The sequence below is a fragment of the Protomyctophum bolini genome (assembly GCF_963924005.1).
Source record: "Protomyctophum bolini genome assembly, chromosome: 4".
Taxonomy (NCBI): domain Eukaryota; kingdom Metazoa; phylum Chordata; class Actinopteri; order Myctophiformes; family Myctophidae; genus Protomyctophum; species Protomyctophum bolini.
The window spans coordinates 6,116,782-6,130,948 of record NC_137865.1 but is presented as its reverse complement, the minus strand read 5'-3'; the positions used below and the strand labels follow the sequence as shown (position 1 = coordinate 6,130,948).

Genomic DNA, 14,167 nt, shown 5'->3' with positions numbered 1-14,167 from the left:
ATACGTATCGAAAGGATTTCTTACAAAGTGACAACATACTGAACTGGGTGAATATTGCTAATTAGTGAATGCCTCGGCGATATCACTTTCCTACTAAAGCCTTGTAAATGCCTTGTTTTACAGGTTCCACAAATGATCCTGTCACTGATAGGTTGGAGAAGGTAATTTAATAGTAAACAGTATCTTGATAGGGCTACCATGTAGCTATTATATAGCCCAAGTGTTAATATGAGAGCGCTTAAACTAAAGGTTAAAGGCTATACGCTAGAAGTTTTTCTGAGGACATATCTGGATCCTATCTGGAAATACTAACCAAGCAAGCTAGTGCTTAAAACTGTATTAATAGATGATTTATATATGTGACCTTGTCAAAAACAAATATTGACCCTCAGATGAGTATTTTTCATCTGAGAGTTTCTATCTTTTCCTGTCATTTTCTCTCTTTTGCTCACAGAACACTAGTGGGTGCTTGTTAATTGAGCCTTCTACAGTGGCTGGAACAATCGATACAGTTTTTTTTTGTGGCTTTCACCTTTACTATATATTTTATGGAGGGACAGACTGTAGTAGTAGGCTGACAGGAAATGGGGAGAGAGATGGGGGGGTGAAGACATGCAGTAAAAGGCCGTCGGGATCGGGAGTCGAACCCGCGGCACACTGCCAGACTGGATTACCAGCCAAGGTGCCTGGACCAGGCCCCAATCGGTATACAGTTTTAACTGTAGATTGGATTTTATCTTGTGTATCTGACACAGACTGACATGCATGGTATTCAGAGCCGTTTGTTTTGGGTTAGGGTTAGGGTTTTGCCTGCATGATACGTATAGTAGATATTTTTGTTTAGTATGCATGCCACATATCCAAGTATAGTTATACACGTATAGAGTTCACTTAAAGTTCACTTAAAGTGAGCAATGTCAGCAGCAATGACTCAGCAGCAGTCATGCTGAGTACAGTTGGTGACATACCTGCTGAGTACAACGTGCGTGAAGTTATTTCTTTCCTCCCAGGTCCATTACCAGAGTATTCAGCCTGCTGTGTAAAACTTAGTGTGAGACCTCCAGAAATAGGTGTTGCCTTGGCAGATTTGTTGTGCATTTCATGACTGTTCCATCTTGAAGCCGAACGGTTGCTGGTGAGAAAGTAAAGTAATATAGATAGATAGATAGATAGATAGATAGATAGATAGATAGATAGATAGATAGATAGATAGATAGATAGATAGATAGATAGCAATAGTGCTGGTGCAATGTAATAGTGCAAAGTTCAGTGCAAGACCAAGGCTATCTTAAACGATGCAGGACCTTCTGCTATGTTCTTATAGGTAATTAACAAAGATGGTGTATTGTAATGTTGATGGTGGGTCACAGTTATCTGAATGTATTTACTTACGGGCGGTGCGCTTTGTACTAGCAGAGCAGCCAGTCTGCCTCTGTAAGAGCATCAGCTGTTAGTGGGGGGGGGGGGGGGGGCTTATCATCTACTTTCACGGTTCACCAGGAAAACATTTTATTTATTTATAATAATAATAAAAAGTAAGCAACGAATTCAATATAAATAATAATAATAATAATGTCGGTATCGGCCGATGAGACCCAGAAAATAATCTGAGATTGGATATCGGTCATAATTTCAATATTGTGCATTTGATCTGTGGGAGAATCGTGATAATTCGCCTCCCCCTTTTCAGCATACTGTACAAGTGGCAACCGGCCTGAGTCATAAAAAGATGACGGTGATCAGGCTCCTCCTCGAAGACTGCTGATTTACAGTGAGAGTTGGCAGGCAATGGTGATATTTCAGGAGCTTGCCGGCCTATTGGCTCTCAGAACGCCTTCATTTCCATAAACAGGCCCTGGTCCAAATTTCAACCCCCATATATACCCATAGTCTAGTGTCTTTTCACCGCACCCAGTTTGTTCCCTTCTCCACGTAGACACCTCCTGTTCCCTCCTCATCTTTCTTGTCATAGGTGAGAAATATACTTCTGTTTACTCCTCTTTCTCCCTCTGTCTACACACTTGGTTTGTGCATGAAGCTAGTGGAACTGTGACGATGTGTTAGTTGTTATCGAGGCTATAATCTTGAACCATCGAGACTGCTGGTCTTTTGGGGAAGCCTGGGATAGTATGTATTAAAGTCTTCAAACTCGTGGCAGAAATGTGACTCTCCGCAAGTCGGCTGAAAGAATCTAGAGTAGAGTGGAGTTGGCAGGTCTGCCAAGTGCATTTGTTAACTTAATATCACAGTGCATTATTTTGTGTTGTTGAGTTTGTTTTTTTGGTATTACAGCATGGATTTTGTAAATTAATTGAAGTAAATTACGTGAAGATTCGCCCTATTTAGTTCCTGTCAGTGTAGAAATAATTTGTATCGAGTAGAATTAGATTATTTTAGACATGAATTTGCATCTGTGCTCAATGAGCGTATAGTTCCTGTTCCCTCGTTTGTTTCTTCCAGTTATTTTTGACATTATGATAAGGCATAAAATAAAATAAAAAATATCTCTTTATGATATTTCATTGTGTTGCGAGTACATAAGGCACATCGTCGGTGTGTAAATGTGACTTGATTGAGTGGGACGTCGTCGTAACGTAACTGTATATTTTGCGCACCATTTCAACAATCCTCTGCCGCGTGTTAAGACTCAGTGCATTCCTCTGAGGAGCTAAATTCCATCTTTGGGTGTTGATGTATGGGGGTCTTAGAGCGTCTGAAAAAACACTTATCAAAGAGACCAGTATGGACATTTAATCTGGCCCGTCTAAAATTAACTTGAGGTACTCACAGTGCGTTTGAAACTCAATCAACGATCAAATGGATCATGTGTCCCAAGCTGGAACGTCCCACGGTCGGTTCTGGTGTCCAAGTTAATGAACAGGTGTGTCCTCATTCACCTCCACATCTTAATCCTTTCTCCGTTTGTTTGTCTGTACAGGTTGTGAAGCACAAAAACAGCCACCATGTCTGAGTAAGTAAAACTTTGTTTCTTGCTTATGACTATATTAAAAAACCCATTGAGACCGGGAAAGCATCCGTGTCATTTTAAGATTTGAGAAAAACAAAAAAGTTAGAACAGTGGTTTTCGAAAATAGCAGATCTACAAGGTATAAGCTCACAGCGCGTCAGTTTGTGTCATGCTGCAAAGCTTGTACATCTGCTATTTTGAAACAAATTTTAACATAAAAGTTTGAGAACTACTAATTTAGAAGGCATTTGTATAGAATTGGCCTCAGGTCTTAATGGGGGTAATAAAGATGTACTGTATGTCTAATATCCACATATATCCACAACGCTGTGTATCATTTCTCTCTCATTAGAGGGAAAAAGATGACGTCGAGCCGCAAGGGTCATCTGAAGGTATGACACTAATCCTTATCCAGCCACTTGAGGGACTGTGGGAATTAAAAGCGATTGTCCAATGCCAATCCAAATAGTTCAGCGACCGTTGCTAAGGATCTGGCTAACTTTCGTCACCTCATAGCTGTCAATGTTATTTTGCATGGCTGTGTTGTTGAACACGTGCACAGCTTAACGTTGGAAAAGTTACACGACTCAGCTGACCAGGTGATGGCAATCATTCTAATCACCGTAGTGTGCGTTATTGAGTTGGATAATGTTTCGCCCTCTAACGTGTCCTCGTGTTTCTATGTCTATTGAAATAATGCCAGCCACATTATGTCCATGCAGTGCACAGCCTACTGCAGGCCTATTTGACTAGACTTAGAAGACATTTTGAAGCTCTGCTGCTGAAATTATCGATTATTTATATGGAGCCATATCACGTTATTTAACGTGCATCTCAATGGCGTTAGAAGGAAAGCTTGCCAGTCTACGCCATAGACATATAAACGTAGACGCCTCTTCCGGCTCTGGGCCGTCTGTATCTCAACGGAAGGCAACATGGAGGCAACGGGGGGGCAATGGCGACACGTATATCTATTCTACGTCCGAGCATAGACAATAGACATGGTCTATATGGTAGGCCTCTGATTGGCCTACCGACTGTCCTCCGAGACGCATGGTTTCTCCGTGGTGGGAATTAATACAAGAGAATGACAGCTTGGCACACACGACAGTCACTTTTATTTTTGTAGAAGAGGCAAACTAATATTGCTTATGCCATTTGCTTTGATTGAATTATGATTGACTGAAAACGTATTTGTAGGATTTGATTTGGGTGTGTTCTAAATTAAAGTCTAAAGTGTTAGTGTTGATTATCGTGTATTAATTATAGTATACTATTATACTTTTTCAATAGGCTACAATAATGTTTCAAGTTCACACTGTATACAAAATATAGGCATAAACAAGTTTGCCTATTCTACAAGGCAAACTCGGAGGAAGGCCGGCAGCGTCTGTAGGCCAATGGGCTGTCTGGCGGTACCATGTCTATGCTCGGACGTAGATTAGATATACGCGATGGCGATGCGTGATTGCATTGGCAAGCGTTCCCGAGATTCCTTGCGAAGCGTCTAGGCCGGGGAAGCGAAACGGAAGAACGGTAGCAGGCCAATCAGAGGCGCGTGACTTCCTCCTCCCGTTGCTGACAGTTCGCTCCAACGAACTGCAGCGGCCAATGAGGCATCTATATCTTTTAATGTCTATGGTCTATATACGCTACACGCCCCGTTCCCCTCCATGAGCAGACGAGCCGCTCCCCGTCTGAAAAGGCCTCAACCCTGGTGTCCATTATTATTTTGGGTGAAAGAAATGCTTAGAAATATAAAAAGTATTACCAAATCTTTTGGTAATATACCTTATCAACGTGTTCACAATGCGTCGCAATGTTGTATAAATAAATAAACAAAGAAAACAAATAAATAGTAGTACGAAGTAAAAGCAAAAAAGGGCTGTGAATGTGATTATAAGGTTGCATGGCAATGAAAATCACGTGGCATGTTTGAGGCCGGTTTAGGCTCATTCATTCAACTACTCTGCTTGTTATTGTAATACGACCCCATTTTTTTGGATATTTCCATTGGAAAAAGATTTAGTCTTATATTCAGGCTATTACGGTACTTTCTAGGGTAGCCTACTTAGCTCTAGCCTGGCGCAGCAGACTTAATCTGCCTGCATCTGTGTTGAACAAATAAAAACTATAGACAAGAGATCCAGTATAAGTCATTTTACAATTAGTTGCATGCTGAAAATAACGGTCACTACGACGGTATCAAGGCCCGCCAAAATACATTTTAGTCGACTAAACCAACTGTAGATTTAGTCGACTAAAATCTTATGATATTTAGTCGACTCAAACTAGACTAACACTATAAAACATTCCAGGTGACTAAAATGTGACTAAAACTAAATGAAAACTATTCAAGAGACTAGGACTAACACTAAAAACTAAATGTGCTGCCAAAAACAACACTGGCCTGCACTGCATATATTGCCCCCACGCAGTGCAGTGGTATAATATAATATGGTTGATACTAATATTATTAGCATCAACCATTGCCATGAGAGAAGTGTTCCTGGCGCCTCCTGGTGGCTGAACAAAGAACAATCTTTGAGATTATTTTGTTGGGGAGCTAGCAGCTCATATACAGTGGTGTAAAAGTACAGGTACAATTTTGAGGTAGGTTATACTTTTCCAATTTTCTGTACTTATACCCCACTACAGGCAAATATTATAGCCTATACTTTTTTACTAATTCCACTACAATGATTAACTTAGTTACTAGTAACTTTGTAGATTTCGATTAATATTACAAAACATTAACCCACCCATTGAAAATAGCAGATCTTCAAGCTCACAATGTGTAGTGATGTGACACATTGTGAACTGTATTTTCAGAAGATTATTACGGTATACATGTTATACACATTTGCATAATGAGCAGTTTCTACTTTTGGTACATTTTGATACCAATACTGTTGTACTTTTAATTAAAATATAATAAAAGAATACAATAAAATAATTAAAAAAAAAATATATATATATATATATTTTTTTTAGTAAAATACCCCTTAGTAAAAACAATGCAAGTAATTTCCACCACTGCAGATAATACAAAATGTATTTTCCTTCTGGAACCTACCATTTGAATGTACCTAATGCTGATATTTTGAAGTACAATTAAAGTACAATATTGCTTTCCATCGTTATCTGGAAAACAAACTGTCCAGCAGTGATGAGCTTGCTAAGTCTATTTTATTAGCAGGGCCCTTTGACCAAATATTGCTCAACAAAATAGTGTGTTTTCAACTGATTCACGCAACAGAAATACATGTTTGTTGAGCAACACCTGTCAAAATGGAATTAATTATAAATTAGTTAGAATATGAGATTGTTTGGGATGTGGCTGCTGTTTTCAGAGGCTTATATTAATTATCATAATTATCTCGAAATGTGTGACCAGATTTGACTGAGAGCCTGCCATCGTGCAACCTCCTCCGGCTTTTCACCAGAGGAGAAAATCTACATTTATTTATATTTTATCCAAAATGAGTTAATAGCACAGGCAGACTCTTCACATACTGGAGCATGTCTGAAATAAATATCAGAGCTGATACAGCTCTGATATTTGATACAGTAGTGGTGGCTGTCACCTTACAGACGTAAACAAATTGATTTATTTTGTACAAGTGGTGTGACATAATTCAGGCTAGTTGTGGCAGGCCCCAGTGCAGGCTATTTAGGTGGTCAATATGAAATAAATGCTTAAACATGTAGCTAGGTGTAATGTTAGAGTCCAGAAGTGGACCTTTCAAGCCTGTTTTCTCAACTCGCTGTTTTCGGCCAGACATTACTCTATACGCCACATCTCCAATATGTCAATTTGAACTTTGAAGCTACGATTCCCTGCTTTCATATGACATGAAAAAACGAAAATTCAAAGAGATCCAATGGCAGTGCCTCAGTCAAATTTGGACAAATCCTGCTACAAAAATCATCATATATGCCAGTGGTTCTCATTCTGTGACCCAGGGGGGTCCCCACATGATTCCGGGTCCCCACTTCTTATGATTATTTTGTGGGGTTCACTGCCTGAAAAGGTTGAGAAGCGCTGACATATGCAACACGGGTCAAACAAAATACCGACAAGCTATAATTAGATTACTGTACATCAGAACAGTGGTTTCTCAAAGTGGAGTCTGGGTTCTCACAGGGGGTCCTTTGAGTGTCTCGACGGGCCAGGGGTACTGTTATGTATTTTTAAGGGATGCATAGCCCTAATTGTTATATTATTATATATAATTATAATTATAATTATTATATTAAAAAATTAATATCGCCAACACCATAATGTCTGAGGCTGTGAGGCAGCACCCTAAAGACGCTTTTAGAAACGAAGTGGATACACTGAGACCATGTCGGCATACAAACCAAGTTGTAAATTACTTAGATAACTAATAAATCGTCGGGACTCCAGTATAGGGTCTCCTACCGGAGTCCCGACGATTTATTAGTTACGAGAAGGGAGACAAGCAGAGCTAGAAGGATTTTCCATTAGATTTATTACCCATTACACCGGGAGAGAAAATGATAGGTCCGGACAGCATTCAAAAGGATCTCTCTCCCCTGCATGTCCAAAATGGACACAGTTAATATAGCATATTGTAATCAATACACAGACCAACGTGTCAAACAACAAGGTCAAAAAACATGTTTGTTCACAGAGGGGCAGATAATGCAAGACGTCACCTAATGTTGGATACAGGAGATATCTCACGGGGCAGATACAGCCATGATATGAACATCAGTGCAGAGACGTCCATGATATGACACAGGGTGTCCCACTGATGATGAAAACAGGGTGACAGGGCACATAATTCATTCACAAAACAGATCTACAAATGAGTCTCGAAATACCTATCAGGTAGTAGGTACCCAGCTAAAATGGTTGAGAGTTAGGAGTAACTCTCTGAATTATGAGGGTCCGTGGCCTATTATACCAAACAGGGAGGTCCTTCCTTGAAATTAAATATTTTGGGAACCACTTCATTAGTAGTAGCCAGAACCTTAGATATAGACAGAGTTATGCAAACTGCGTTCACTTCATGGGGCTTCAGTCCAATGGCCCCAATAGACTTCTATTGAGAATGGGGACGACCAACTGGGACAAGGCCTGGACCGGGAAGTAGGCAGAAATGCATTGGACTCAGGCAACAGCCCAGCTTAAATGATCTTGAATCCCGTTATTTTAGATTGTTTTGTAGTAATAGTACAACATAAACATTAAAGAGACTTGTTGCACACATGCTTAAAATATCTCTTATTTGCGCCGCCCTCGTTGAAAACAATGTAGGCCTATTTCCAACTCCAGCTTGTCTCAGTTCAGGTTGCGTGAACAGCGCTCGAGTGCTCGGTTTCTGCCCCCTCTATATCGCAACTCTTCTATTAGATGGCTCTGGTAATAGCCTAGTCGATTAGAGACTCCCCTGTTTTCGAGAGTGTATTGAAACAGCTGTTAAAACTGAACAGGCCAGCAGAGGGCAGCAGAGTGCTGTGTTTCTAACATGGGTGAAGGCACTCAAGTTGTGAGCTTCAAATTACACAATTTCAATTCCATGATGTCCATTTGAGAGAAGTCTCAAATTGTGATATTTCTTTTGTGAAAAACTAAACAAATTTGTATAATCTATGAGTCTTATTGGTCCCTATACCACTGTTACCGTCCGACCAGTCAGTGTTACTTTCGCCGACTAAAACGGAGGAAAAATGTTCGTCGACTAACATTTTCCACTGCCGAAAATTTTATAAAAACGACTAAACCACTAAAATGTTAAGGAGGGACCATTTTAATAAGTATAAGTCATTTTATGTTCGGCTATTTTCAGCATGGAACCCAAGTGTAAAATCAGGCATTACGATTTTTTCTTTTCCCTTTCTTTTGTTGAAAATCAACTGTAGATTTATTTAGTAGACTAAAAACGCATATTTACTAGGAGTACTGGAAGAGTAAAACATTCCAGATGACTAAAATAATATGACTAAAAAAAACTAAATGAAATCTTATTATTCAAAAGACTAAATACAACTAATAAACCACATCAAATGTTGTGGTAAAAAAATAAAAAAATAACACTGTCTTGTCTTGTCTCTCTCTGTCCAGACTCTGATGCTGGCCATTGCTGCGCAGTGGTTGGAGACCGAGGCACAGGAGATCATCGATGCCAAGGCGGCGCACCTGGCAGAGACCTGTGGCTCCTGCAACACCTCCGGAGACCAGGCGGCACTGATTGTAACCGCCATGTCACTCTATAGACACATGCTTTTTGCGCATACACACACACAAAATGTACATGTATCACTAACCTGTGTAGTTTTTACTATTTGTATTTTGACTGATTATGCAATGTGTGTGTGTGTGTGTGTGTGTGTGTGTGTGTGTGTGTGTGTGTGTGTGTGTGTGTGTGTTTTTGTGTGCGAATGCGTTGACAGGAAATCTGTAAAAAGCTTATGTCGGCGATTGACAAGGTTGATGAGGACAGGTACGACACGGAGGCCAAAGTGGTCAAGGGTGACAAAGAGGTAAGAGTGCCTTCGTTCCTGTGTGGAACACAATTCATAAGCTGTACATTAACGGGGATATGTATAACATTTAAAGCCACTATAATCAGAATAAACTTTGTTATGACCTCACAGGTTTACAGAAAGAGGTTTTTTTTGCTCCATAGTTATTTTCATTTCCGTTTGCACCGTACTGTACATTGACAGTGTGTTGTTTAGTTCAGGTGGGATAAAAAGTATCTTCCCCAAATGAAAAATGGAAGCAATGGATAGTGGTGGCTGTCACCTTACAGACGTAAAAAATGTAATTATTATAAGTGGTGTAACATGATTCAGGCTAGTTGTGGCAGGCCCCAGTGCAGGCTATTTAGGACACCCCCAACCAAGTGGTCCATATCATTGTGAACCACTTGTCTTGAGTGAAAGTCCAACATTTTAACCACTAGAACAAAGGGACATCCCTATGGACCGGGGGAGATTTTCTTTTTTTTTGTTAAAGACACTCACATGACTTGATCCTTGTGTGATCCTCCTCCTTAAGATTGAAGATCTGAAGATCAAAATGGTGGACCTGGGTGGCGTCAAGAAGCCCGCCCTGAAGAAGGTGCGCATGTCCGCCAGTGCCATGCTGTCTGCGCTGCTGGGCACCAAGCACTCGGTGAACATGGACCTGAGGGCCGGCCTGAAGACGGTCAAGAAGGAGAAGAAAGAAGAGAGCGTAAGTTATTTAAAACTAATAACGGAACTTGTTTTTAAAGCCCCAAACGGCAGCCGCGCACTTCAGAGACACTGAGCAGACCATCCGTTCGATGCAAGCTTTGATGAAAGCTTGCGTCAAACTGATATCTGCAAAACCGGGAAAGCATCTGTGCCATTTTAAAATGCTATGCATATAGTATGTATATGTGTATATGTAGGCCATATAGCAACAGCAATTGTTTTTAAAGAGGTAAAGAAAATTACACTAAAAGGATAACACAAAAAAATCCCTGAGGTCTTCAGTAGTATAAAGACAATTATACAAGAGCTCATTAATACTAGGAGCAATAAAAGTATATTTACAGACAATCAGTGGGGGGGTGGTCTTCGAGGTCCAGTTGCAAATTGCAGACCAGGTGCTCTTTTATGGCTGTTTTGAAGGAGGGTATAGGAGGGACTGTCTTTCTGACAGCTGTTGGTAGGGCATTCCACATTTTGGTGCCATAAAATATTAGAATTAACTCAAATCTGGGCCTACGAATCTCAGAGTGTATTCTTCCAGTCATAGGAAGAATAAGCCAGTGGTTCCCAAACTTTTTCATGCCAAGGACCCCCAAATTGACACTAATTAGCCCCCCCCCCCCCCCCCCTTTATCTAGCGGAGATTCTCAACCCGTTTATTTTCAAGGACCCCCAGTTTGACATGCATTAGGCTACGGATCCCCTTTTAATGGCATTGCCCTCAATTTATTGTAAAATCAATATTAATTTAACTCTGAGAGCGGACAAATGCAGGACGTCGATAAATAAGCGTATAGGGCAGGATTCTGTCATTTTTTGATGCTGATTCTTCCTACGAGTGTATAGTCACTCCCTCCCTATGAGGGAGACGAGCAGAGAAAGTGAAGACACCCGATACCCTGACATAATGTTTTTCATGTCATGCAGGCTGATGCTGGCGACTGGCGTAAGAACGTTGACGACAAAGCGGACAGGAAGAAGATGTTTGATTCCTAAAAGAGGATGCATTGATCTGTGAGCCAGACAAGACTGGAATCAGCTTGGAGTCTCTTCTAAATGACCCTAAAGCTGTAACTCTGCGTCAGCAAGTATTACACTGTACTGTGTCGTAGTGTATAACGTTAGTCTGTGGACGGACGTGTTAATAACCTCACAGCCATGTAGTGCATGTAGCTGTCATCCACTATATTTATCCAGTGTGTTTTCTGGTAATTTTTATAATAAATGCGTCATGATTTCATACACTTTGTTCTCGTCAGATATTTTGCCTTTCGCTCACTGGTGGGTACAGTGCATGACTTTGTACATTATGTTATGTTGAGTATGACACCACAGCTGCAACACACACAGAGAACCCACAGAATAATAATACATTCATTTATGCAAGACAAGTCAGCACCCGTGAATATGAACAATTCCTTGACCACTATCTGAATTAAACCACCTCTATTCCAGACGATAGGAACCGTTAATTCGTTTTTCCACTATGTGTATCTCACACTAGGTTAGGTTGTATTGGGCACTTATCACCTAATTAGTTTTTCCACTATGTGTATCTCACACTAGGTTAGGTTGTATTGGGCACTTATCAGCTATAATCCTGTGTACGTTGCCAGTGAATGACGAGACATCATATGTGATGAGACAACATTATTTTGTGTAAATGTTGCACAAGCAACATCAGGGATGATATTATGATGATAATGTATTCCATGACATGTCAGGAATAGTGCAAGTAGGCCTATTTAACCGGAACGCTCGCCCCCAAAACGTGGGGACCGTTTCGTGGACCGTTCTGCCAGCCATGTTCTATTAGTTTCACTGAGGTTAAGGTTAGGAATAAGTTTAGGGTATTACATTTAGGAATAAGGTTATGTTTAGGCATAGTTTTACTGAGATTAAGTTTAGGAATAAGGTTAGGTTTAGGCATAGTTCACTGAGGTTAAGTTTAGGAATAAGGTTAGGTTTAGGCAGAGTTTTACTGAGGTTAAGTTTAGGTTTAGGCATAGTTTCACTGAGGTTAAGTTTAGGAATAAGGTTAGGTTTAGGCATAGTTTTACTGAGGTTAAGTTTAGGAATAAGGTTAGGTTTAGGCATAGTTTTACTGAGGTTAAGTTTAGGAATAAGGTTAGGTTTAGGCAGAGTTTTACTGAGGTTAAGTTTAGGAATAAGGTTAGGTTTAGGCATAGTTTTACTGAGGTTAAGTTTAGGAATAAGGTTAGGCTTAGGCATAGTTTCACTGAGGTTAAGTTTAGGAATAAGGTTAGGTTTAGGCAGAGTTTTACTGAGGTTAAGTTTAGGAATAAGGTTAGGTTGAATTGAGGCATAATTTTTACTGAGGTTGATTTTAGGAATAAGTTTAGGTTTAGGCATAGTTTCACGGAGGTTAAGTTTAGGAATAAGGTTAGGTTCAGGCATAGTTTCACTGAGGTTAAGTTTAGGAATAAGGTTAGGTTCAGGCATAGTTTCACTGAGGTTAAGTTTAGGAATAAGGTTAGGTTGACTTGAGGCATAATTTTACTGAGGTTGATTTTAGGAATAAGGTTAGGTTTAGGCAGAGTTTCACGGAGGTTAAGTTTAGTAATACCTGGTGGCGACCGCTACGAGGTTGCAGGATTTGACCCGGGATGAGGCTTTGGGGGGCATGAGATTCAGTCCAAGTAATAATCAAAATGAGATTATACAATAGTTGGGGTGCATCAAAAGTAAATAGGAAGCCACACTAATGTCTTTAAGAATTCCTCTTTAACAGAGACCACCGCAAATAGAATAGAGACATGCAGGACATGAACCACTAGGTGGCAATAGAGCTCTTCTTGGCCTTGCACACTGTCTCCTTTCAGTCTCCTTTTCCAATCAAAGTAGGCTACTTCAAAGAGAGAACAATGATTACATTTTTGTATAATTTTTATCCCGCGATTTTGCAACCCTTTTTTTTCACCCAGTGTCAATTATCTAATGTAATCCCGGGGCGCTACACTTCCTCTGCCAACCTGGATGGACCTCATGACAGGAGAGAGTTTCCCCGGCCGGACATAGCGCGTGGAAGGAACACGTTATTCCGACCAGTTCCTTTCCCCTCCATCAGGCGCCCCGGCTGGCCAGGGGGAGGTAGTTTAGAGACCACGATTACTGCATGTTTTTTGTGAGGGTACCTATACCCTATAGTGGACACGGGGAGAACATGCAAACTCTACACAGAAAGGCCCCTTTCGCCAGCCCCACCTCGGGTATGGGCACTGATGACGTGGAGGAGGGAACACGCCACCCAGCGCCCACAGCGACCCTAGCAGGGAATCGAACCCAGGACCTTCTAGCTGTGAGGCGACAGCACTACCGACTGTGCCAGGGGCCACCGTGCCCCAAGAGAACAATGATTCATGGAGGACACTGTGTAGGACAGGTCATGCAGAAGGTGAGCAATATAGGCCTTACTTCTTTAGATTTTTACATCACGGGGCTATGTGTGTGGCTGGGTCTGAGCACGAAAACAGCATGGTTGTTTTTCACCATTTGTTCGCAACCTAACACACGCACACACACACAAATACACACGCACATATTAACTGTATATATGAGGATTTCGGGTGTGCCAGTACAGTATAGTAACAGTACTGTACAGTACAGTAGAGGGTACATTAGAGGGAACCCCACACGGTAACTCTGTCATTTCTCAACCGTTTCGAACGTGGGGCGGCACACCGGAACCGGCCCGGCCCCCTGGGCGCGTTCCTGGGGGCCTGGATGTTTTTCCGGGGACCCCCACATGGTAACCCTGTCATTTCTCTACCGTTTCGGGCGTGGGGCGGATCACCGGAACTGGGCCGGCACCCTGGGTGCGTTCCTGTGGGTCTGGCGCATTTTTGAATAATGTTAAATATTTCGTGGCATTATGTACATAAGGTTTAAAATAATGTGTTTTTTCCATTTTATTCTGGATCTGTCACACTTAAGAAGACCACACCAGGTCTTGGTTTTAACACAGCG

The 14,167-nt window shown here is 41.1% G+C and overlaps 1 protein-coding gene across 2 annotated transcripts in view; it reads left to right on the top strand.

The window, feature by feature from the left end:
- The first annotated feature begins 1,886 nt into the window (after window positions 1-1,886).
- Window positions 1,887-14,167, top strand: part of LOC308314372 (troponin I, fast skeletal muscle-like) — a 128,257-nt gene continuing 115,976 nt past the window's right edge. The window contains exons 1-7 of one of the 2 annotated variants that reach the window (XR_013963968.1): window positions 1,887-1,972; window positions 2,939-2,971; window positions 3,321-3,360; window positions 9,063-9,191; window positions 9,392-9,481; window positions 10,002-10,178; window positions 11,108-11,308. Coding sequence is in view for 1 of the 2 variants with exons in the window: in XM_080761974.1 (XP_080618100.1) it covers window positions 2,964-2,971; window positions 3,321-3,360; window positions 9,063-9,191; window positions 9,392-9,481; window positions 10,002-10,178; window positions 11,108-11,176 (513 nt within the window). In the remaining variant the exon portion in view is untranslated. Of the gene's footprint in view, window positions 1,973-2,938; window positions 2,972-3,320; window positions 3,361-9,062; window positions 9,192-9,391; window positions 9,482-10,001; window positions 10,179-11,107; window positions 11,421-14,167 lie in introns of those variants that run through there. The other variant, XM_080761974.1, reaches the window with a different exon arrangement.